Source organism: Leishmania martiniquensis, chromosome 23, assembly GCF_017916325.1.
Source record: "Leishmania martiniquensis isolate LSCM1 chromosome 23, whole genome shotgun sequence".
In the NCBI taxonomy this organism is placed as follows: domain Eukaryota; phylum Euglenozoa; class Kinetoplastea; order Trypanosomatida; family Trypanosomatidae; genus Leishmania; species Leishmania martiniquensis.
In genome coordinates, this window is record NC_090158.1 from 523,831 (window position 1) to 548,445 (window position 24,615).

At 57.1% G+C, this 24,615-nt stretch overlaps 6 protein-coding genes across 6 annotated transcripts; all 6 read right to left on the minus strand.

Moving 5' to 3' along the window:
* Positions 1-3,714: 3,714 nt before the first annotated feature.
* On the minus strand, positions 3,715-6,087 carry LSCM1_06122 (uncharacterized protein; the record flags this gene model as incomplete). Its single annotated transcript, XM_067323554.1, has 1 exon — positions 3,715-6,087. One exon carries the CDS (start codon positions 6,085-6,087, stop codon positions 3,715-3,717), a length of 2,373 nt encoding a protein of 790 aa, XP_067178659.1.
* Positions 6,088-8,793: 2,706 nt separating this feature from the next.
* LSCM1_06123 (uncharacterized protein) lies at positions 8,794-9,606 on the minus strand (the record flags this gene model as incomplete). Its single annotated transcript, XM_067323555.1, has 1 exon — positions 8,794-9,606. One exon carries the CDS (start codon positions 9,604-9,606, stop codon positions 8,794-8,796), a length of 813 nt encoding a protein of 270 aa, XP_067178660.1.
* Positions 9,607-11,405: 1,799 nt separating this feature from the next.
* LSCM1_06124 (uncharacterized protein) lies at positions 11,406-12,737 on the minus strand (the record flags this gene model as incomplete). Its single annotated transcript, XM_067323556.1, has 1 exon — positions 11,406-12,737. The coding sequence occupies one exon, from the start codon at positions 12,735-12,737 to the stop codon at positions 11,406-11,408; it is 1,332 nt and encodes a 443-aa protein (XP_067178661.1).
* Positions 12,738-14,224: 1,487 nt separating this feature from the next.
* Positions 14,225-18,355, minus strand: LSCM1_06125 (uncharacterized protein; the record flags this gene model as incomplete). The annotated part of the gene is made up of 1 exon (XM_067323557.1): positions 14,225-18,355. One exon carries the CDS (start codon positions 18,353-18,355, stop codon positions 14,225-14,227), a length of 4,131 nt encoding a protein of 1,376 aa, XP_067178662.1.
* A 2,313-nt stretch (positions 18,356-20,668) lies between these two features.
* LSCM1_06126 (uncharacterized protein) lies at positions 20,669-22,516 on the minus strand (the record flags this gene model as incomplete). Its single annotated transcript, XM_067323558.1, has 1 exon — positions 20,669-22,516. The coding sequence occupies one exon, from the start codon at positions 22,514-22,516 to the stop codon at positions 20,669-20,671; it is 1,848 nt and encodes a 615-aa protein (XP_067178663.1).
* Positions 22,517-22,964: 448 nt separating this feature from the next.
* Positions 22,965-24,356, minus strand: LSCM1_06127 (uncharacterized protein; the record flags this gene model as incomplete). The annotated part of the gene is made up of 1 exon (XM_067323559.1): positions 22,965-24,356. The coding sequence occupies one exon, from the start codon at positions 24,354-24,356 to the stop codon at positions 22,965-22,967; it is 1,392 nt and encodes a 463-aa protein (XP_067178664.1).
* Between the last annotated feature and the right edge of the window lie 259 nt (positions 24,357-24,615).

The window sequence follows — 24,615 nt, forward strand, 5'->3', positions numbered from 1 at the left end:
CAAACAAAGGGAGCGTGTGGGGGGGCTTAAGAAAACGGCCCTGCCACGAGCAAGCAGGGTCCCCTGCAGGAAAAGAGCTAAAACAACAGCAATGCACCAGACACAAATGCAAAAAAAAGGCTCTGCAATGAGGGCGGCTGTGTGCCATCCAATGCCACACGGGGCGTAGAGAAGGGCACAGGCGGTGCCTTCCCCACCCCTTGCCCTAAGTGGCTCAGCCGTGCCTGTGATGTTCATATTGTACGTATCTGTGCACATGCTCTTGAAGCTGTGTCATGTTGGTTGTGCATGCACTCGCATGCGCGTAGCAGGAACTAGGAGCCCCAGTAGTGGAAGACGACCATCATGGCGCAAGAGCGAACAAGAGTGCGCTGACGTGAAGAGCGCGCCTGAGAGTGAGGCGGGTGCAGTCGGCCAGACGTCCTGCGATCTAGTTGCCCTCTCCGCCCCTTCCGCGGGGCAGGAGGGAAGGAAAGGTCGGCCTTAGCTCGTCACGCATCAGTCGCAGAAATGCGAGCTGTGCTGTCCGCTCCCGGTCGTGTGCGTGCGAGTAGCGGGTTCCTTCCATGCAGCGCACAGATCGGAGCGCCTTTGTGTGTGGCGCGGCTGCACGTGGCCAACGCGGGACGACCGCATCGCGACTCTCATGAGCACCCGCCACCAACATGCTTCTGCTACGCGAAGCCGTGCCGGGTGCTCGCGACTAATCACAATAGACCACCTCCTCTGTTGCCGTCCTCCTCTCTCTCTGCGTCTGGAGGGGGTGACGGAGTTCCCACCCCTGAATCGACAAGGTTGGGTGATAGGCAAAAGAAGTCGTTAAGCTGGCGCGCCGAGACGAGCCGCTTCTCCAGCGCGCAGAGTTGGCCATGCAAGCTATATGCATGTGCAGTGGACAGTGACGAAACCTTGGTGGCAAACGAAGCTTTATCAGCCGTTGGTGCTTGCGGCTGGGCGCACCGCTTCGCAGCAGCGGCTCGACGATATCTTTGAAGCTTGGCTGTAGCCTCATCAGAGACACCACCACATGCGGCTGACTTCAGCTCGTTAAAAAGGCCGCCCGGCAGCTCTCGCCCGACCTCGGTCCGAGGGAGCTACGTGGAGATGGGCTGGCAGCGCAAGAAAAGCGCTTGAAAGCTGCTTCACGCCGAGTTACCGATAGGAGACGTCGTTTGCAGTCTCACCACAGGAAGCGCAATTCTCGCGAGCACGAGCTGCTGATGTGCCGCCTTTGGCACTAAACCACTTCCTGACATTGTGCTGGTAGCCATGGCCCTTTTGCTTCAGCTCCATCGGCACTGCTCTGTGTCGCGCAAGACCGACTCGTATGATCGTGCAGCGAGGACAGGTCGCCCAGCTGCTTGCTAGAGCAGCACCAGCAATCGAGCACCCGCTTCACGATCGGTGGAGGCGAGCACACAGTCGTCGTTCCACTGCCGTAGACGGTCCTCGGCAGATCGCACGCCGCTTGGGGCAGAGGCACTGGCGGAATGAAAAACGGGCTTCACTGTGGTACCAGGGCGCCGCTCCTCCAAGTCGAAGTGTACTCGGCCCACAAAAGGAGCCGTATTGCGACCGCCACCGCCGCACCGCCGCGCGACGCGCACGCCTCACTAAGCTACTTCTTGAGAACGCCCAACTCCTTCTGTTGCCGACGCGCGGCCGTCCGCTATTGCTCAAAAGCTGGCGCAGCTGAGACGCCACAAACCGAGATTGGGCCAGAGAACTGCGCGTCATGATTCGCTACCCACACGCAGTTTTTCTGGTAAACCGCTTGCTGTGCACGCACGCGACGCTCCCACGCGGGCGACCTGCCACACATCTGAGAATTGAAACAGCATCGCGAAAAGCAAAGCTTTAGGGCCGGCACTCGTCGCCAAAGGTATATCGATCGCGTCATCCAGCGAAGAAGACGCTTCGATCACGGCCTACACGCTGTGAGCAAGTCCCTCAGTGTGCGCACCCAGAATACTTCTCTTCTGCGGGCAGGCTCTGTAGATGATTGCCTAGCAGCACCCTCCCATGGTGCCTGTGCGTTTCGCGGCAGGGGGAAGGGGGCGGGCGCGAGGAATGAGGAAAAGGAGGCGCATGGAGTGGAGGAGGAGAGGGGACCGGTGAGAAAGCGAAGACGTGCGCCGGGTGCCGCTAAAGGTGGCCGGAAGATGGCGTGAATGAGGCCAACACGTCACGAGAAGCGATCGTGCAAGCCTTTGACATACGCACACCCGCGAAGCTGTATTTGCAGTGAGTTGATAGGGAATTCAAGACAATACGTCTTCTCGTCCCCCCTGTGGTTGCGCCCTGGGAGCGGAAGGGTAGCGCCCTCTGTGCCTGCGTGGTATCCCGAGGGTGCCGCGCCCCACTCAGTGCGGGGAAGCCAAGCAGCCCCCCTGCCCCTGCGGTGTGCCGAGCCCTCCGCAGGTGGTGGCAGGGTTGAGCACCCACGTCGTGGGGATGCCGGCGCGGTGCATCTCTACGGATGCCGGCGGCCAGGCCCCGCAGTGGCGGACGCGCTTGTGCCGCCCGTATGGTGGGCGGGGTGTCGGCGTGACTCGGGCGCCTCTCACCCGGCCCGCGCGCTGCCTACTGCGGTGGGCAGGCTGAGCCGCCCCAGAGGGATGCACGGGTGGGGCCACTGGTGATGCCTGCGGGCGAGGGTTGGGTGCGGGGGCCGCGCTCAGACGACTGGCTCGGCGCATTGCTGTAGGGCGTGCCTACGGCTGCCTCGCAGAAGGCGGGGATCGCGCGCGTGCGACAGTCTGAGTGTATGTGTGTGTGGAGGGGGGGAGGGGGAGCGGAACGGCGAATACTTTGGTCGATCCGAAAACACAGAACAGAGACTGAGTATACAGGAAGCAGGAAGAGTAAAATGTGTGCTTCTTTTAGGTCGCCGAATTATCACGGGGAACCGCGTAAAGATAAACATAAAAAAAGGAAAATATGAAGAGGTTACGGACAGGAGACAAAGAAACACAAGAAACGCACCATGAAAGGGCGAGGGCGAAAGAGAGAAGTCTGCGTGTGTTTGTGTGCACTTCTCTACACAGAAAAGCACGTACACACGCAGAGATAACTTGATGAGACAACATTACTGAGACGCCAGAAATTAAGTGAGATTCGCACCCAAAAGCTCTATGAAAGATAGAGAGGGATATCGAAAAAAAAAGGTGAAAAAGGAGAGAGGGCATAGCATGGAAGGTGCGAGCCGCTTCCTTCTTCATGAAGTTTCTGTTTGTGTGTGTGTGTGTGTGTTGGGGGAAGGGGAAAAGGGAAAAGGGGCCTCTGAATATCAAAGTCTGCTGATGTACATTTCAGAGAACACCGTTCGAGTTTCAGTGATAACTCATCGGTTATGGAGCACTCCCGCACGAAAGGGACAAAAAAGGCTGAAGTGGGCACAGTACAGGGTGAAGCTCTTTTGGCACGGACAGATCAATAGGGCGGGGAGGGGAGTGGAAACGCCTCACTTTGCATGCACACATATGACTGCAAAAACGGCGGCGCATCTGCATGAGGTGTGGGGAGGCATCTTCCCGACCCCCTCGACGACATCAACGCCTCAAGCAACCCCTCGTCATATTTCTACACACAGCAGGGCGACAGCGGGAAGAAGGGAGGCACCCCCACGGGCTACATCTGCTCCTCACCGAGTATCCTACCCATACCGTCGCAACATAACACGACGAGACTGACAAGGGCTTACATTCAGAGGAACTACGCGGGAGCCGACCAGCGCTCCCAAGGTGCTGGAGGTGCCATGTAAGAGCAGAGCCACAGCAGTCGGTGAAAAGCTGTCTGGGTGAGGTAAGACTTGTTCCACCCAGCGAGAGAGCTATTGCCCATCTGCGCATACACATTCTCGCCCTCGAGGTCGTCGTTTACGGTAAGGAACAGCGGCAGTGTCGACGAACGCCGATCGGTCCTTGTAGACCCAGCTGCCCCACTGCCAACGAGTCGCTCCAGGCGAGAAAGCATGATGGCAAGACGCTGAAAGTCCTCCACAATGAGGAAAGTAAAAGTTTCGTCAGTCAGGGAGACGTGGTGATGCACATCCAGCACCAATGACAGCAACCGTGCCTCATCCACAGGGCCGCGATTCTGGCAACCACTAATCATTTGGTAGCTGAGCGTGTGGGGTGCACTAGCGGTTGCCTCGGACAAGAGCGTGCGCACCGCGCGAGAGGGAGTGTAGCGCCGCCTCGGCAACGGCGCTGAGACAGAGGCAGCTGTGATCTGTACACTAGCATTTCCGCCCGGCAGGCCATTACGTGCCCTCTCCGTCACCGAGGTCGAACCAGTGCGCGTAGTGCGCAGCCACCTTTTCTCATACGAGTTCCAGCGGGCAAGCAAATCGCTGTGCTGAAGCCGTACTGCTTGGCTGACTCCCTCGAGCGGGTGGCCAGGGCAGGATGTATTGCGTCTCTGACGCCACTTGCGCGTCGTGAGAGGATGCAAGCGTCGCAACGAGCCAGCGCATCGCTCGTCCCTTTGGCACCAAAGGGCCGCCGTGCGTGCGCGGCGCATCGCCAAAGCATAAGACTCGTACATGTGGCTAGGGGAGAAGTCGTTCATGGTGCGAAAATACGCTCTGCGCATCTCCTTCACAGTCGCTGCGAAACCATTTGTCAGGTCTTCCGAAAACAATCGGAGAACTTCGCGATCGATCATGCGCGGCATGTGGGCGTACTCCACAGACGGGACGATTCCCGGTAGCTCCTCCTGCACCTGATAGCGAGCCAAATTATTCACAGCATTCTTACTGTTCAACTCAGGCTTGGAAAACCGCGCCGGCACGCACAAAAACCGCAACGCTCGGTCTACTGCCCCGCCCGCGCTTTCCGCTTTCCCCAGTTTTGCGCACCATGACTGGGGCACGAGTCTCGCTCCTATGCGCGTCAGCAATGACCTGGAAGGGGGCGGAACGTATCCGTCACTGTTAAAGATAGTCTCGAATAGAAGCGCGACACGCCTGACCTTTCTAGAATACCGAGCCCTCTTCGAGAGCCGCGCCCTAGTTGGTTGCTGCATATTCGCCATCTCCAAGATCTGTCGCGGTGGAGACAAAGGGCGGAGCAGGTCGAAGAGCGACAGCTGGCGACCAACGAGCATGTCGTTGTTGAAGTAGAGAAAGAAGCGCGAGATGCCCGGAATGCGATGCAGACTGGATTCGATCACGTTTGAGTTCAGCGTCGGCAGCACCTGTGCCGCCTCCTCAGCGCTGAACATATCCGCATGCGTCACCACGCGCAGCTCCGGGAACTTCTCCGCGTCGAGCCACTCAGGAACCTGGTCCTCGTCAGACAGCACAAGGTACACGCGCCGCACTAGCGGCACGACGCCGTCCACCGCATCAGCGTCGCGCATGTCCACTTGGTACCCAAGCTCACCCAGCCGCCGAACGTCCGCTGCATGGTGGTGGTGGTACTGCGCAAGCGCACCGCTCGCAAGCACAAACTCGCGCAGCGACCGCAGCGAGTACCGCAGTTCCTCCCAGTCGCGGAACCGCTGGTGCTCAAACGGCACGCGCCGCGCCTCAAGGTGGCGCCGGAACGACGGCGACCTCGGGTTCACAAACGTGTACACAACGTCCAGCCGCATTGGCGTCGCTAAGCGAGTCGCGCGGTCTACAGTCCACAACGTCGCGTTGTGCTTGGCAAAAAAGTCGTAGTACCCACTCGTCACCTGGCGCGGCGATGACACGTACGACGCCGCCACACGCAGGAACTCCAGATCTACGCTTTCACCCACACCTGCCGCATTGCTGTAGCAGAATTGCCTAGCCGCGCCGCCCGGCGAGTACAGCATCAGCACCGTGCTGCCCACAGGGGTCTCGGTGAAGCTACTCGGGTCAACTCCAGGGGCAGCATGTGCTCCACACGCTTTCTCCATCATGCTTTCGTACTCGGCATCCCCTTTTCCCGAGCGAGCGGAGGGCAGGCTTCCAGAGCGGGACTGTGAGACTACAGCAAGGATGAGCAGCAAACTCAGCAGACCACTTATGAGCGCGCCTGATCGCTGCCGGCTTCGCGCTACTTCTTTCGACGCCGTCGGCGCCAAGGGCATTGGAGGCTCACCGCCGCCGCACATCGATAACTGCCCAGTCAGCGCCTCCTCTTAAGGTGAGAGAGCGACAAATGAAAACCTGAGCGACGAGCCAATGCCCCCTGGCCCAATGAAACGGTGCAGAGAACCTAGCGCGCACACGGGCACACATAGATAGGACCGCAAGGAAGCAACGGCGTCAACGGAGGGCGAGCACTAAGGGAGGAGAACGAGAGAGAAAGCTAATGAAAGCCACAAAGGAGGCTTAAGCTGAAGCAGACATGCGTTGCGCTCTTTCACGCACGAATCTACGCCGAAGGCAAAGGGGCGTATAAAAGACAGGGAAGAAGTGAAGACGTGAAACTAAACGAAGAAAGAGAGATAAAGCACTACAGGGGGCATGCGCCACTCCCTTTGACGCAAAACCTCAGCGGCGCGACGGTCACAATAGGAGAGTACCAAAAATAGGAGGAAGAGCTCAATATGGAAGAAGGCCCACACGGTGAGCAAGCCGGAGCAGTCACCAGACGAGCCCAGGCGGTGGAGAATAGGGGCGGTAAGCGCTATAAGTGAGACAGGCGCAGGCGTGACACGAATGGGGGCGAGGAAGAGTGAGATGGATGCGCGCCCAGCTACCCCACAGTATGAAAGGGAGGAGGAAAACCAGAGAAGGGAAAGGAAAGAGAGATGCATAGCGCGATAAGGCAAGGGAGGACGTCAGGTAAAAGGGAGGAAAGCAGAAGGCGTCAGCCACTAGCAGCATAGAGGCCTCCTTCCGAGTAGAGATGAGGTGCGCCATTCTTCATTTCGCTCTCCACAGTGCATTACTCCGGCCTCCACAGCGGCAAAGTAAAAAGGCATCTGCTCTGTTTTCTATGTGTACAAACGGCCATAAAACACACGAGCCAAGCGCCGTTCCGCTCCCCCTCCCCCCTCCACACACACATACACTCAAACTGTCGCACGCGCGCGATCCCCGCCTTCTGCGAGGCAGCCGTAGGCACGCCCTACAGCAATGCGCCGAGCCAGTCGTCTGAGCGCGGCCCCCGCACCCAACCCTCGCCCGCAGGCATCACCAGTGGCCCCACCCGTGCATCCCTCTGGGGCGGCTCAGCCTGCCCACCGCAGTAGGCAGCGCGCGGGCCGGGTGAGAGGCGCCCGAGTCACGCCGACACCCCGCCCACCATACGGGCGGCACAAGCGCGTCCGCCACTGCGGGGCCTGGCCGCCGGCATCCGTAGAGATGCACCGCGCCGGCATCCCCACGACGTGGGTGCTCAACCCTGCCACCACCTGCGGAGGGCTCGGCACACCGCAGGGGCAGGGGGGCTGCTTGGCTTCCCCGCACTGAGTGGGGCGCGGCACCCTCGGGATACCACGCAGGCACAGAGGGCGCTACCCTTCCGCTCCGAGGGAAAGAAATGAAGCGTACTGAAACCGAGAGTAAAAGTGGCGCGGTGTATTCGTGGAAGAGTACACATGCTGGACCCTGAAGAGTGCTGCCACAGCGAAAAGCCAGTCAGGAAAAGGCCCGTTTCTTTCGGTCCCTGTGAGCTGGATGCCATCGCGCGTAAGTCGCTTATTATCTGTGTCACGCTCCACCCTTTGGAAGTATGCTCACCAGGATCCGCGTCAGCCTCCGCAGCATCCTTCCACCTCCCCTGCCTCAGCTGCATTCGTACTCACAGGCTTGTGTACCTCTCACAGGGCCGGTTAAGTGTCATGGATCCCTATGCTGAGTGGCCGCAAAGACTCTCTCTCTGCCTCTGCGCAGCCTGCGTAGGTGAAATACTCTTCGTTGGTGCTCCACAGCAGCGGAAACGGCCGCCACTAGCAGAGAAGGTGCGCTGCATGGAGGACCGCCATCCTCTCCTTCACCTCCAACGGAGACGGCTCGGCAGGCAGCGTAGAGTTGAGCTTGTGTGATAGATGGTAGTGTTCGTTGGTCCCCGGTGCCCATGCCGGCAGCTCGCTTCAGCATGTATCACCAATCCCGAAGCCCTACGGTTTGGACCGGCTGACACAGCAGCTCGTCCCATGTGTCGCCTCACAGCCCACAAAGTACCGACATGTCTGAACCGTCGCCACACAGCTACTGCAACACGCGTCGCGCAACGTCGATCAGGTGGCTGAGAATGCTCGTAACCCAGACCACGAGCTCTTGGTGCAAGTTGGAGCACACGTCAACTAGCGCGGCAAGCCACACAAAGTACTTCAGAGGCGCCGATTCCTCACAGGCATCATCACCACTGCAAAGAATGCATACCCCTTAGCAGAGAAGTGCCCGCATATATATCGCAGCTGTACGCGGCCAGAGTAGCGTTGCTGCAGAGTGCCCCACCCGACTCAGCTTCTGGTACACAGCCCCCAACCCCCACCAGCCGCGAAAAGTGGGCATACTAAAGTCGGAATCCGACCTCATCTAAAAAAAGGGGCCACAGCCATCAGTAGTACTCCCTGCCCACGCCGCGTTCACGCAGCGCCTCACCATCATGCGAGTAGCGCCGCTTGGACTTCATCATCCACCGGGGAAACGATCGATGCCTTTTCCCGCAACGCGCCCCTGCGCCTTCTCACTAGCGAAGCGGTGCCCGCGGGCCAAAGCACGCAGTCGGTGACTCCCTAGCTGGCCCCGGGCCCTGCGTATGCACCGAGGAGGGCGTGCTTCTCCTTGTCTCTGCATGCTGCCTGCAACTGTGGAGCAGCGACTCGAAGGGAAACTGCGACACACCTGGTCTGACTCGACGTTCGTTAAGCATCTGGTGATCGCTCACTACTCGACTGAAACCACCCAACTGCACGTTCGTAAAAAAGCGGTGACAAAGGGCAGAGCAGGTCGAAGAGCGACAGCTGGCGACCAACGAGCATGTCGTTGTTGAAGTAGAGAAAGAAGCGCGAGATGCCCGGAATGCGATGCAGACTGGACTCGATCACGTTTGAGTTCAGCGTCGGCAGCACCTGTGCCGCCTCCTCAGCGCTGAACATATCCGCATGCGTCACCACGCGCAGCTCCGGGAACTTCTCCGCGTCGAGCCACTCAGGAACCTGGTCCTCGTCAGACAGCACAAGGTACACGCGCCGCACTAGCGGCACGACGCCGTCCACCGCATCAGCGTCGCGCATGTCCACTTGGTACCCAAGCTCACCCAGCCGCCGAACGTCCGCTGCATGGTGGTGGTGGTACTGCGCAAGCGCACCGCTCGCAAGCACAAACTCGCGCAGCGACCGCAGCGAGTACCGCAGTTCCTCCCAGTCGCGGAACCGCTGGTGCTCAAACGGCACGCGCCGCGCCTCAAGGTGGCGCCGGAACGACGGCGACCTCGGGTTCACAAACGTGTACACAACGTCCAGCCGCATTGGCGTCGCTAAGCGAGTCGCGCGGTCTACAGTCCACAACGTCGCGTTGTGCTTGGCAAAAAAGTCGTAGTACCCACTCGTCACCTGGCGCGGCGATGACACGTACGACGCCGCCACACGCAGGAACTCCAGATCTACGCTTTCACCCACACCTGCCGCATTGCTGTAGCAGAATTGCCTAGCCGCGCCGCCCGGCGAGTACAGCATCAGCACCGTGCTGCCCACAGGGGTCTCGGCGAAACTTTCGTGGCCTTGACGAAACGTGAGCTCTGACCATTAGCGCACATAGATGTAAGTGTGGCGTTTGGCTGAGGTAGCCGGCAATAGAAGGACTGTGCAGGCACCATACATGACGGTGTTGCGGACGTCCGTATCGCGCCGAGGAAGTGAGAGGAGGCTTTTCACAATGTGGTGCCGATATGTGCTGGAAGCCTTCGGCGCAGACTCGCTCTCTCTGTCGCCTTGTCACCGGTGGCCGTCCATAAGAGAGCGGCACGCATCGACCGGGACGAAAGATGGACGGCCTTCATCGAATATGGATCTGGTGTCAGCGCTGCAGGAGTCGAAGCTAAGCATGGGAAGAGGAGACAGGCCGTGGATCGATGAGGGGAGCTGATGGGACTCCCAAGACGAAACAAAGAAAAAAGAGAAAGCGGATGCGGAAACCAAAGAGCGAAACGCTGTCATACGTAAGAGCGGCATAGGCGCTGCCAGACATCCTACGCGAAAAGGCCTTCAGAGTTCCTGCGCCTACATGAAGAGAGAAGCAGCTCACACAAAAAAAAAAGAACGCTAGGTCGGAAGCAAAGTGGGACCCGCTATCGTTGGGTAAGCGGCCAGAAGCGCTGCGTAAGAGCGAGAGCCAAGGAGGCGACGTTCAAGACAAGTGAGAAGAAGAGTTAGGAGCGATCGTGCCGAACAGTTCACAAGACATGAGTCGGCGTTGTTTAATCATCCGCTGTAGATGAAGCGTCCGTATCGATTTTCGCCTTCGCTCATTTGATATATTTTTCTTGCACGTTCCGGAAGATGGAGTAAAGAAAAGGCGGAGAGAGGGCGAGGCAGCACAGTTGACGAACGCATCGCCTCGAATCCTGTGGTGACCATACGAAGAGTTCGCATGCGTCCAGGAGAACAAAAGCACACGCGCAAGCACGCGGGAACTGTGTTGAAGCAAATGTGTCGGGGAGGGGCCATGCAAACGTTTCTGTCCGAAGAGCGAGTGGAAGGCGACAGTAAGAGAGGCGCAAGCCGAGGGTCTGCTCAACGGCGCGCGAAGGGGCGCTTGGTGTACTCTTTGTTCACTTTGAAGGGTCCGTGGGCATGCTGACGCCTCTTCACTGCGCGCACAAGAAGCAAGAAAAGGTGAACAAGAAGACACGCGAGGAGCACCAGAATTTCGGAGAGAGGAGGCCAATTGAAACATGGTGGTGTGGAAATAGCATGGACGGAGGCAGATGCGGGCGTCTGCGCCTCTTCCTTTCGTCGAAGACGACAGTTCGGCACGTACCGCTTTTCTTTTTTCCGTGGATTAGGATGCGCGTTGGCCGCTGTTCTCACATCCCTCCCCTCACAATGACGGCACTTGCTTGTGCTGCCGAGTGTGACCAAGGAACGTGATGGCGATTCATTGAATATGTCACCCTTCTTCGATCCTTCGCTTGCCTCTGACATGGAGCATGCACTCTGAGAAGTACGCGCGTTGCTAAGCTCGACTCGCATCCTCATACGTGTAGCCTCAAAAGCGGAGCTCTCTCCCTTAACTCTGCGATGCTTGGACCACGGTAGCCGAAGCCCTAGCGCCAGAGATCTAACGCCTACTCTGACGCCACGGGGGAAGAAGAAATACCTTACCGCATCGGAGAATTCGTATGTGGGGAAGGTGGCGTAGTGAAAGGCCGCTGAACAAAGTTGAGTGCATTATAGTTCGACCTGCACCGGTGCACGTCACAGAAGAGGGGGCACGACAAAGAGGTCGGATGCTCCGTTTTTCTGTCATTCCGTCCTCAAGCAGGATGAAGCAGCTCCACGAGGTCATGCAGGAGCGGTGCTATCGTTTTGCCTTGACCCTTGGCTAATTCCAGTGCTCGCGTGACAACGGCGTCCACCGCTGCATACTGCTGTGCCAAGCGATCTCGCTCCTCTAGCAGCTCCCCCAGCTCCTCCAAAGAAAGTGTTTCACGGGCCTCTTCGCAGAGTCTGGTGTCCTGGCCACATTTGGCTGCCACTACACTGAGAGCACGGCCCGCTTGTTTTTCACCCGCTCGATGCGTGAGGTGGTAGTTGTGGCACTCTTGCGCGAAGAGCACTTGCTTCTCCAGCTCCTCCACTTCATTTCGCAAGCCCACGAGGGTAGTGCGGAAAGCTTCGGGAACGGCAATGGTGCCGCGCGTGTAGTGGACGTGAACCGTGCGTTCACGAAGAACCTCTTCGGCGGATGCAGAGAGATGGCATTTCGAGGGACCGGCTGCCGGTGTTGCGCACGGCAAAGGTGTGCCTATCCTGGTGTCTGCGTCTGGCCCGACACCTCTGGGCGAGGTATTCGCTAGTATGGGGCCGTCTTTGGACTCGATGGGTGTGCGATACAGCGAATCGCTCTCCCTCGCCGGTTCACCGCGATCGTGGTATGTTCTCTCTCGCGGAGATGTTCGAGGCGCGCTCAGGTCTGCGTGCATTCGGCGAGGTGTCGCACTGCTTTCTTCTACCATGATATGTTTCTTTTTTTCGCGCGGGGGTACCCCCGCGCGAGCTTCTCGGCAATCACTACCGCTTGCCTGGCGGCTGCGCAGCCGTACAGTTCGGTTCAGCTTGACACCCTCTACGGTTCCTGCCACAACCCCTGCTTTCTTCTCCAGCGCCTTCTTCGAGTACTGTGCCAGCACCTTGGACATGAACAAGTACAACCACCGCAGCAGCACCACGTGGTCCTGCAGCTTCCCAGTAGCAAGCCGATCTGCCTCCACCGTGTTTCGGTGCTCGGAGGGTACACACTCCTGCAGCATATTCTGCAGGAGCCTCATGTTGTGAAGGCATGTTTCACGTATGGAGACTGAATCAAGTGGCGGGTCGACGTTTTCGCAGACGGCTGCCGTGGCGGACCAGTCCAACTTTGCCAGGTACGTGCGCGCCTTGTCTGCACGGCTCTTCGTGACGGGGGCCTCAGACGACTGTGTTGCTGCGCAGTTTTGTGCTATGCGACTCACTGCCGCCTCTACAATGGTACAATACGCCGCCCCATCGCGAAGCGACTCCACAGCGGGATAGTCCGCATCGCACAAGTTGTTCAGCCACTGAAGTAGCTCTTTACGACCACTGAGGACTGCAGATCCTGCAGGCATGCTCCAGTTTCGTGTGCGTTCTATGTGCTAAGCCGAAGTTGGTCTCTTTGGAGGGGTCTATGGTTCGCATGCGCGTGCATGTGTCTAGAAGCAGTAGAGGGTGCTCTATTTAACTATGTATCTGTGCGCCAACGGGGACGCTAAGAACCGAACAGTAGATGTCATTGGAGAGAGGTGCACCACACGCCATTATCACCAAGAGAACAAGGTGAAAGGAGGCTCGAGCAGCACAAATACAATGCGCCCTTTACCTCGCGAGAGTTTTCGTTTGCAACAGCACACACATGCATCCTCCCAGGGTGACCTGGTGAGACATAAGCCCCTCCGCCTCACGAATGCGGTGAGCTGATCGCACCAGGCGGAATTGGGCGAGAGGGGTGAGGGAAACATGCGTGGTGTTCGAGCTTTTCCCTCGCGATACATATATGTATATATACATATATACCGTCGTAGGTCACGCTCGAGTCAGTGTAAGCAGTCAGCGTTTCTCGACCCAATGACCGCACCAAGCGGAAGCAGGCTAAAGAGGCACGCGCAAGAGTCAATAAACGAAGCAGCAGCACGGGGGCAAGACTGCATGACGCAGCACTCATACAGGATTTCAAAGGCACAAACTGGAAAAAAAAAGGAGTGCTACGATACGAAGAGCAGTGAAACAAGAGTATAAGAGCCTGGGGGCCGTCCACTTCGACACGGCGCACACTCGCACACCAACGCACGCACACACAGGAGGAAACGTCAGCTGAACGGCAAATGGAGGGTGCCCCGGTCTGAGCTGTAATCAGCTACAACCCAAAGAATGCGCCTCAGAGACACAAGAACATAAAGCACGAAAGTGAGAAACACGCACACAACTGCCGCCACTCCACTCGCACCATTTGCTGCCCCCGTGAACAGAGCGCATGCTGCCGGGGGCTGCGCCACGGCGCGTGGTATTTGCACAACGGCGCGCGCCTCTCTGACAGCAGGAGGCGCCCTCCGTGCCTGCGTGGTATCCCGAGGGTGCCGCGCCCCACTCAGTGCGGGGAAGCCAAGCAGCCCCCCTGCCCCTGCGGTGTGCCGAGCCCTCCGCAGGTGGTGGCAGGGTTGAGCACCCACGTCGTGGGGATGCCGGCGCGGTGCATCTCTACGGATGCCGGCGGCCAGGCCCCGCAGTGGCGGACGCGCTTGTGCCGCCCGTATGGTGGGCGGGGTGTCGGCGTGACTCGGGCGCCTCTCACCCGGCCCGCGCGCTGCCTACTGCGGTGGGCAGGCTGAGCCGCCCCAGAGGGATGCACGGGTGGGGCCACTGGTGATGCCTGCGGGCGAGGGTTGGGTGCGGGGGCCGCGCTCAGACGACTGGCTCGGCGCATTGCTGTAGGGCGTGCCTACGGCTGCCTCGCAGAAGGCGTGGGTGGTGGCTGCAATAGGTGGCGTGCGATGAGGTTTAGCTCACTCAGCATGGCGGAGCGGACACGTGGGGGGCACAAAGAAAGTGTGCACTCATTTTACGCAAAGGGGTCGAACCCCGCCTCAAAGTCATCTGCGGAGGAGGAACCGTGCGAGTCGGCCCGCTGGGAATCGCCCAATGGCTGCAACTGTTGTCCAGAGGAGGGGAACCACGAGAAGTAGGGGCTCGAAGGAGACTCTTGGGGGCATGGCGTTAGCATACTATTTGGAGACGTGGTCGACCTAATTGCAGTGCCAAGGTGGGCAAAGTGGGTTGAGACGCTGGAATCGGAGGAAGGAGGAGGGGGCCGAGGTGCCGGTGAAGCAGGGAGCAGTTGGCGATCGCTGTTGTGCAGTGCGGATGGAGAGGAAGCGACGGCTACGGTGCCGCCGAAAAGGGTGTCCAAAGAGGGCGGCGGTGGCGGCCCTGCCACAGGGACAGGGAGCTGTGGTTCGTGTTGATCACGGGCAATGCCAGACTCAAAATGGACGCCGTCCCCCGAGGTCGACGACGAGGCAGCGCTCGAAGATGAAGGCGACCGCTTTTCTGATCCATGCTCAGTGTTTGGCGGCAATGAGGGAGCTGCACCAGATTTGCCATGCTTCACGGCAGGCGCCTCGACTGGCGGCGCGACTTCGTCAAGCTTGTCTCCGAGATCGTCTAGGGTCACCGCCTCTTTTTCTTGGCAGGCGCCGTCGTGGCGACTTTTCTGCAGTCCACCGTTGCCACAAGGCAACCCCGGAACACTGATTGCGGCCGATGCATCCGCTGCAGTGACGTTACTGCGCGCCCCCTGGCCTTCGCTGCAGCCCGCCTCGCGTTCCTCTCCGCTGCCATTGATGATGCTTACCTCGCCTGGCGAGGCCGCCATCCCATGCTCGTCCTCGATCGGATCCATCGCCGTTTCCGGCCCCCCCTTCGCCATCTCTTTCTTCAGCTGTGCCAGGAAAACCGCCTCCTCTTCCTCCGTGACCTCTAAGTGCGAGGTGGAGCTCAGCGTCTCCCTGTTGTGTGTCGCCGAATTCGCATGCTCAGCACCATCTGAGCCTTCGTCCTTTTCCGGCGCAGCATCTTCCTTATCGCAGTCTGCACTCTCGGCAGCTGGGGACTTAGCCTGGCGAGATTCTGTTGCTGTCTTCACATCACTGCACGAGATCGTCTGTGGCTCCACTATTAGCATCTTCTTTGCACATGTAGAGTGGCCATCGGTGAAAGACGCAGCTCTCTCCTCCTCGAACTCTGGTGGTGTTCGCCTTGAGCCTGCAGTGCTTGTGTCCACGTCACCGCTCGTCGAAGTGGAGCTGTGAGCATGCTCCTCCTCAGGAGCATCCTGAAACCGTGGTATGTCAGGGTTGCCTCCTGCGGTGGTCAGAAGCAGTGGGACTGCACCCTCACTTGGGGCTTCGATGGCTACGGCAGCCGTCTGGTCAGTGTCATTGTGAGATGGTCCAACTACTGGCCCGCTGTCCTCGTCCCTCTTTGCTTCCTGAGCCCCGTTGGTTGCGCTGCTGAAGGCGCTCCACGGGCTTCGCACAGTCGGCCGCTCATTTGAAAAGTTATCAGGCGGCACATAAGAAACTGTGCTTATCTGTCCCACCATGCCCCCCATGTCGCGCGCGAGCCCTTCTTCTCTGTTGATACTTTCAATATGAGACGAAAGCAGCATGGCCTGCATTGGTGTATGTGGAGAAAAGGGCTGCGGCGGGGTGAGGTGTGAAAACGTTTGGTTTCTGCTGCCAGCGCCCAACACCTTCGCCTCGTCCTCACAGACATCTGTGTCGGCTTGGCAAGCTGTGAGAATCCCATTCACGCCCTTTGGCGCCGATGGCTCTTCGTAGAGAAGAGGCGATGCAGCCTGAGGTAGCGGCAGCCGCGTCTGCGCCGGGCACCGAGCTGCGTCAAGCATCATACGCACTTCCTCCAGGTCTCGTGCGATCTCAGCACCCATGCAGTCTTCTTCTGACATCATCGCCTTCTCAGCACCAGTGCTGTTTAACCCAGAATCTTTGACGAACTCCGTATGATACTCCAGAACGGTTCCGTATGCCTTCAGCGCTATCAACGCTGTGTGTAATGCCTTGTCTTCCCAGAGGGATGCACCGATATGTAGCACATTTGTGTCTGGTGAGCCTGCGTCTCCAGTGTAGACCATCGTCATCTCCGGCTCCTTTTCGCCCACTAGGACGACCTTCTCCGCCTCTCTTGCACTGCCTATCTGCCCTTCAAGTTCGACGACGCGCGTCTGCAACGCGTCCACAGCCTTCATCAGGTCAGTCGTCTCGCGAAGCAGCTGAGACTCCCGAGCTTCCAGTGCGCCGGCAGAAAGCCGGACCGTGGAAGCATACATGCCGAAAAAGAGCTCCAGCTCTTCCTCGACGGCTTCTATACGGATGTGCGAGCGTTCCTGTTCTTCACGCCACACCAGCTCATCGAGAAGGCCGAAAGGGGCCGGGGAGACCGCTGACGCAGCCTGCCACTGATGCTCATCACGTGAGAGGGCATCATCTCGCTCGTGAGCCCACGACGCGACAGCGTCGTCTGCAGTGTCTACGCCGTCAACAGAGTCCACGAGGTGCAGTGACTGCGAGCTCGCCGGCACTGCCGTGAGACAACGTTCCATGGGAGATCTTAGCCCACGACGGCGCAAGCTGCTTCTCTCCTCCTCCTCTTCCCGGTTTGGCAAGGACGCGAAGGAGTGGTCGCGCGATGGGCGCGCTGTAACAGATGATTTGAGAGATGTCTCCTCGTGAAGCCTGCGTAGTCTGTGAATCTCTTTTCGCTGTCTTTCAATCTGGCGGTTCATCGAAACGAAGAGCTCGGCGCGGTTCCGTTCCATTTCATCAAAACTGCGCTGCCGATCCGTCTCAAACGCCTCCATCTGGGCAAACTGCTCCTCGTATAAGCGTATCCGATCTATCAGCTCCCTTTCGTGCGCGTCCGGGTTCCGCACGCGCATCGGGCGAAGTGATCGGAAAGTAAAGCGCGAGTGCGAGTGGGTTGGTGCGATACTAAACGCTGTCGATGCAGAGCTGACTACCCCACCAATCATGCTCTGTCTTCCGTCGCGCGCAAGTGGCGACACCCGAGGTGCGGGGCTGGGTGAGGGGTACGAAACACGGCGATCGGGCTGCTGCGAGTAAGTATCGGCAGCCGCTGCTGGGGCCCTGGGCGGCGGCTCTCGCGTAAAGCTGTCTCGGGACGTCGAGGCAATGCGTATTTCCGGCAGCTCTTCCGTAGACTCAAGCGCCCGTTCCAGCGAGACAGAGGGGCGCACGGCTGCAGCAGCTGCTGCTACGAGTGAACTCCGCGCCCGCTCGTACTCACGCGTCATCTCCTCCATCTCTGCCTCCAGCAGCACGGATTCCCTTTTAAGAGCCTTATTCTCCTCCATCAGTGCAGCCTTCTCACCCTCGACAGTCTTGATGATACGCTGCAGCTTTTCGCCCTGGTCGGACATGGTTGAGATATGAAGCTGCAACCGTTCGACCTCCAGACGAAGACTCGCCACCTCATCACTGAAGTCCCCACTGCGACATGCAAGTGCTTGACACATGCGCGCTTTTTCCTCCTGGTCGTGCTGAGAGACAATGGCCGAGTAGAACGCATTTACCTCCCTCAGCTCTTGGATGGTTTTCTCCGCGCTAATGAGCTCCTCCGTCTTGCTGGCAGTCGTGGGTGCGGCGTTCTGCGACTTGACTTGTCCCAGCGCGCTCTCCGCATTCATCTTGAGAGATGGTGATGTACGAGAGGGTCGGCGACTCAGGTCGCCGTTTCCGGCCACGTCAAGTGCCCGGAGCGCCTCGGGTGTGTGTTCGATGCCAGGAGCATCAGCATGGGGGTGCGACTTCCCTTTTCCATGGCCTTCCGTTCTGCTGCGCTGGGCTACGCTGGGAAAGGTCAGTGGTGCTGGGCTAGGCGTGGTCGACCGCTCAGAGCTCATTCCCTCTAACTGCTTGATTAGGGTTCTGATGGTTTCCTCGTCGCTCGCGGACTTCTCTGTGAGCCTGTCGCTCTGTTGGCGAAGCTCTCGAAGTTCGGTGTTCTTCTCGTGGATGAAGGCCTGAAGGCCACTAATTTGGGACTCCAGCTCGCGCACTCGCTCTTGCTCGCGCTGCAGCTGCGGGTGCATGCGCCGAATAAAGTCGACGAGCTGCTCCCTCGTGGCTGTTTCCACATTAACTTGCTTCATGGCAAGGGTCGCCGTGATTGGCGGCACCCTCGTATTCGTTCCTTTTTTTCTGAGGGATTTCGTCTCTTCTTCCCGGTAAAGCAATTCGTTTGCTTGTTCTTAGTCACGTCATGCGGAGAGCAGAGATAAAGAGCGAAGGGAAGGTATTGTCATGAACGACAGCAGCAAGTACGTGAAGCGAATTCGCACAGTAAACTCTCCAACTGTAGGCGGAGGTGCAACTCACTTCTGCTTGCGGACGTGTTCGCTCCGCCATGCTGAGTGAGCTAAACCTCATCGCACGCCACCTATTGCAGCCACCACCCACGCCTTCTGCGAGGCAGCCGTAGGCACGCCCTACAGCAATGCGCCGAGCCAGTCGTCTGAGCGCGGCCCCCGCACCCAACCCTCGCCCGCAGGCATCACCAGTGGCCCCACCCGTGCATCCCTCTGGGGCGGCTCAGCCTGCCCACCGCAGTAGGCAGCGCGCGGGCCGGGTGAGAGGCGCCCGAGTCACGCCGACACCCCGCCCACCATACGGGCGGCACAAGCGCGTCCGCCACTGCGGGGCCTGGCCGCCGGCATCCGTAGAGATGCACCGCGCCGGCATCCCCACGACGTGGGTGCTCAACCCTGCCACCACCTGCGGAGGGCTCGGCACACCGCAGGGGCAGGGGGGCTGCTTGGCTTCCCCGCACTGAGTGGGGCGCGGCACCCTCGGGATACCACGCAGGCACGGAGGCGCCGGCGGTTATCAGGAATTATGGGAGAAGTAAGGACAGCAGAAAGGCGGAGAACGCCATCAAGATATAGAGAAAGTTTCAGAAACGGAAGTCGGTGAGACTGTGTGCAAGCAGTTCTCATCACAGGATCGATGGAGCCAGTGCACACACCACACAGACCAACTTTAACACATCGACAGGATCACGCTCGCGCGCGGCGTCAGAATGCGCGTGCACCGGCCACCCGCACGATAGTTCGACTGCGCCAAGGGGAACATTTAGTCGTCCTCAGCTCACAGTCGCCCTAAAGAATTTCGAATGATCTAATAATCCGTTCCAGACTAGGTGTCGCGCTGGTAAGTGAAAAACTGCGCGGCGCGATTTCAGGTGATGTTCTTGGAGTAACCGCAGCCGTCGATACGACTACAGTGTAGCTTCAGCACATCCCAAGTGGCGGCGATGGACACCTTAAATGCGTTCGCATCCATACAAAACCCTTAGCTACCGGCTGGTAGCTGGACGTAGACCGCCATCTAGGTCACCTTGATCATCTCGTTATCGCGAGACGTGGGTAGATCAATATTCGGCATTCAACCGTAAGGCAGGCTCGCGCCCTTGATCCTCAATACCTGTGCAACATGTTTGTAGGCCAGAGATTCAATAGCACCCGCGCAGCCACCTATGCGACCCCGGCGGCGCGGGTTCGGCGTGCACGCCGTCACCACTCGTAGGCTGAGCACGTACTGGCGGTACGTCGCAATGGCTTAGTGAGACTCCGCCGCTTCTACTGCTGATAGTGGCCGACAGCTGTCGCAGTGTCCTTCATGATTCACCGTCGTCAGCACGGGCGGCATATAGTGGAGGTACTCCGCCCGTGGGGGGAGGGAGCTAGAGTCTCGAAGAAAGGACCACAGCAGCAAAAGGGATGACCGAGAGCCCTTCAGCATCAGCCTGCCAACCCTGCTCAGTGGCGCGAACTCGGCATCTGTGCAGCCAGTCGCGTCATTGGCGCCACGCTGCAATGATGTGTGGCGCTCTTCGAACGATTGAACTTCACAAATAGGGCGCAAATTTACCATGAGACCTATCAGTGACTTCTTCGCAATGTAATGCCGTCCAAACTGGCGAATGTGAGGGGCCAAAGGACGGGCAGCGCCATGCACTAGATGAGAGTCACTGTTGCACATCACAGGCATCCCTAGAGTATGGGTAAGCCATTTTCCAAATGTGAATATGTGATGAAAGGCAAAAGAAGTAGTGTTCATCCACTCGAAAAAAAGGAGCCGGAAGGGCCACGCATAGTAAATGAGATAAATGCTTGACACGAAATCTAAAAGAGTGTGATTTACCTGCAGTGCAACACTTTAGATGCATTCGCGTTGGCAGAAGGCTCCTGTTATGTTCTAGACAAGGCCGACTGGGATCACTTTCTTTGGACTACAAGAGCCTAAAGTTCCTATTCGCATACTTTTTTTTACTCGCAGAAAGCGAGTCCATTGCTTTGTTAGTGCTCCTGCTGTCCGCTCCACCTTTCAAAACACCCAGGAAGCGCTCATCTAGAAAGCACTCATCTAAAAAGCGCCAAAGGGAAAAATATATACTCTACAATGTCTCACGACGTGGCCTGCAGAATGGAGAGAGCTGCTAAGAGCTCGTCCAGCTGTACCTGAAAACGCTTGATTTGTGTGTTTTTCTGCTCCAGCAACAAATCGGTCTTCTCCTTTAGGATCTTCTTCTCTAGTTCTGTTACTCGCTTCATTTCTAGAAGCTCATGCGCCTTTTCCTCTTCTTTTTGACAATAGCGCTTCTCTAAAAAGCAGAGTCTTTCTGCAATGGCAACGAGGGAGGCATCATAACCTTTTTCTTCGACAATACGGGAGAGCCTGGCAGCCAAGCCGGTTCCGCCATCTGCTTTTGCGCTCTTGGAAATATCCAGCAACTGAGATTGGTGACTGGCCTCGAGGCGACTCAATTCCTCATTGTGTGCAGAACGCAGACTCTGCATCTGAAGAGCAAATTTGCTTTTCATCTCAGCTAGCCTAGCATCCCATTCCGCATGGATGCTGTCGAGCTTCTTCTGAAGCGCGGAGTTGCGTTGCTTATGCTCAAAGATGTCGGCACGCAGCTGCTCCACGACTGATTGCAGGTGAGCAGCTTCAAGCTCATGAGGGTTGGGCGCCCTGAGCGCCTCCCCTTCATATTTGTTAGAGCTGTCAGTGATGTCTTTATGGTAATTCGGCTCAACAAATACCTTGTTCACCCATTCACCGCTTTCTAAGGCTGAAGGGGCCGCCGAACTTCCAATTGTGCGGCGAAGCTCGAGGTTCTCTCTTTCAAGGGTTCTAATACGTCTTCGCAGCTCAGGATCATCCTTTGGGATTTCCAAACGCTGTTGTAGCTCAGTGATTGTATTTTGATAGCGCTCGCAAACCTCTTTTGTCTCCGCGCGCAGCTTTTCCATTGCCCTCTTAGTAAACTCGTCCTTTTCAAGCAAAGCTGTCTCCAATAGACGAATTCGACTCTCTTGCTTCTTTAGGCGCTGGGTATTGAAGCTGCTGGCCTGAGAGCTGCTAAGAAGCGCACTAATGCTCCCTTTCTTCTCCTGCAGGGACAGCTCCAAATCTCGCACTTGCGTTCGCAGGCTGTCGACTTCGCGCAGCAAGTTATTCTCTCGGTTGTGCGAAATCCTCCTCTCAGACTCTAGGCGATCGACCTCCGAATGTAGTGTATCGATCGTGCTTTTCTGGATGCAGTGAGTCCGCTGAAGCTCGCGTAACTTCGCCGCCGTATCTTCCATCGTGCTTTGCTGTTCCCTCAGCAGACCCACATTGGCGACTTCAGCGCTTTCGGCACGCATAGGAGTACCGCTCTTAGATCGAGCCAGGTCGTTTCGCTCCTGCAGCAGCATAGCACACCGTCTTTTCTCCGCTTCCAAAGTTGTTTGAAGCCCTTCAATTTGTGCTTGGAGATTCGCAAGCTTGGCAGAATCGCTTGCAGTATGCATGTGTGATCTTGTAGCAAAGTCTTGTTGTGCGCTAAGAAGCAAGCTGTGTTTTGCCTCTAGATGCTCGAAATCATGCTCCAGCTGCTTGCAGCGGCTAGCAATCTCTTTCTTCTCTCTCAGAAGTGCCTCGTTATCCCGCTGTAGAGCGACGATAATTCTCTCCTGAGTTTCCATTTCTTTCCGCATAGCATCGTAAGTGCTGTGGGACATTGCAGCGGTAGCATAAGAATTTTCTGCGGGCCCAGTCGAGGGCGTAAGGGGCGCTTCTCTTGTCGAGTCCGCTTTTTCAGCACCTCCCGGAAGCGCAGGAGCCAAGTCTGATGAATGCCTACGCCCTGAAGCTGATGAGTTCACACTTCCGGCAGGAGATGCGTTTCTCACTTTACTACCCATTGCCTCAAGTAACTCGTTAGCGGCATCTGCAGCTGCGTCAAAAGAATCATTTGGCGTTGTCATTGCGATTATTCTATTTCATTTAACCTTAACAAGAGTACGAGCGAAAATGAGAGATTAAGGCCATTTTTCTGTAACAAAAAAATGTCATTGTAAATATGCCAAGCGCTAGAGAAATTCAACAGAAAATGTTGCGCGACGCATTTCAAGAGCCGCTTAAGGCAATCGAGAGACAGTGATGATTTCATTGGAGATCGAAGCCCCTCCGTACTTCGCACTTCTTTAATGTCAATAGGGATTGTTTCTTCTTTTTTTTGCCCCTTTGTTCACCTAATGGTTTGAATTCGAGTTCATTCCGCAGCCGAATCGGAATGCTTTCAGACACAAATCATGTCTCATGCGCATTATAAAGAGAGCCAAAGATGGTGAGCGAATAACCAAAAAGTACAGTTCTATTGCTCCGTAGATAAATTCAGGCAATTCAGAGAAGCCCGAAGACTGAATACTAATCTCAGGAAGCGTGTCTTGCCAGACGAGCCTTTTGTACAAACCTGAGATAGTTCCCCATTGAAGTGACGTTACGTTCAGAGGTGCACTCCTCGGTCGCGCCGGCCAGCACCCGCTTTGCCACCGTGGGGTCGGAGGCGAGCCTCAAAAGATACTGCACTTCCCCTTGAGCGCGCTGCTTTTCTCTTAGGGCATCACAAGCATCACTCTCAAGGTTTTTAATGGACATCCTAAGAGATATGAGCTTCTCTTCTTGAGCTTTTTCCTTCGCAAGCAAAGAATGGTATGCTTGTGTAGCTGCTGTGATACCGTCCCTTTTCGCTTTTTCATTTGCTGCAAGTTGCTCGAGCAACCCGCACAGTTGCTTGTAATTTCCGATATTTCTCTCAAGAAGCTCCTGCTCCGATGCACATTCTTGTGCTTTTCGATGCAGTTCCATGAGAGCATTTGTCTTCGCACTTATCAGATTGCTCGTCTCATCAGCAACATCCCTTGTGCTCTGCGAAAATAACTCCATAGAGGTTTTACAAGCAGCTGTTTGTGACCTTAAGTTTGCCATCCTTTCCATCAAGGCTGCAGCATCTTCATCAACGGTCGCCTTTTGCCTCCTCAGTCGTTCGGTGGATCGCTGGATATCCTGAAGCCCTTGGCTTGCGCCCAAGGTTACATGCTCACCTTTTTCGCCTGCAATCAACGCAGTGCCCTCATCACGAAAGAGCAGATGTGTCGTGCTTTCAGCTCTAGTGCGCAAAGCCTCCGCCTCTGCGGCTAGGTGCACGCGGCGCTTCCTGGTGGCGAAGAGCATTCTTTGCGTGTCAGCGATAGTGGCTCTCAACGCTGAATCACGTGCATAAGAACTCTCCTCCTCGGCACTAGTGTTCTGCAGTTCACACTGAGGACCGTCAACACTCCCTTTAATTAAGGGGCGTAGCAGCAAATCCTGCAAGGACACGACCGTGCGCCACAGGCGAAACAAGTGTAGCAATTCAGTATCGATTTCGTCCTCATGCACCTCAGTACGGGGACAGCCGCGTAAGGTCTCCACTTTATCTACGGTAGCAAAAGTGATCGAAGCCTCTTTCAATATAGTGCCAAGGATAGCCTCTAAAGCCACAAAACGCTTCCTTCTAGCTTCGAGAAACCCTCGGTAGCGCCTCAGACACTCTACTTCAACTTGCTCCTCTTCGCCAGCACTTTTAAGTGCACGCACTACTTCATCGTTACTGGGTGGATGCACGGAGAAAATGCCCTTTAGGCATTTTGAGTTCGCCACGGATGAGAATAGCTGCTGCTCTTTAGCACTCCTCCTTGCAGAGTTCCCGTGTATGCTAGACAAAGCATCTTGAATGCTCTTGCGCACAGAAGCTAATTCTTCTTGTGCAGTAATAGTAGACATGTAATTACCGGGGGCTGCGCGACTCGTCATGAACCCTCCCGAAAGGGCGGAACAAAGAAACAAAGCAAGGGTGTAAAAGAGACCAGGCACACATACCCATTGTACCCATGGTTGCGCAGGCATTCCATCTCTTTCTCTGCCAAAGGACCGTTGTGAGGGAACTGGACAATTTGTGCTGCTCCTGGGTTCGAAGCATTGCGTCCAAATTTCAAGCCTTAGTGCGCCGGCGATCTTTAAAGCTTTGCTACCAAAAGCTTTC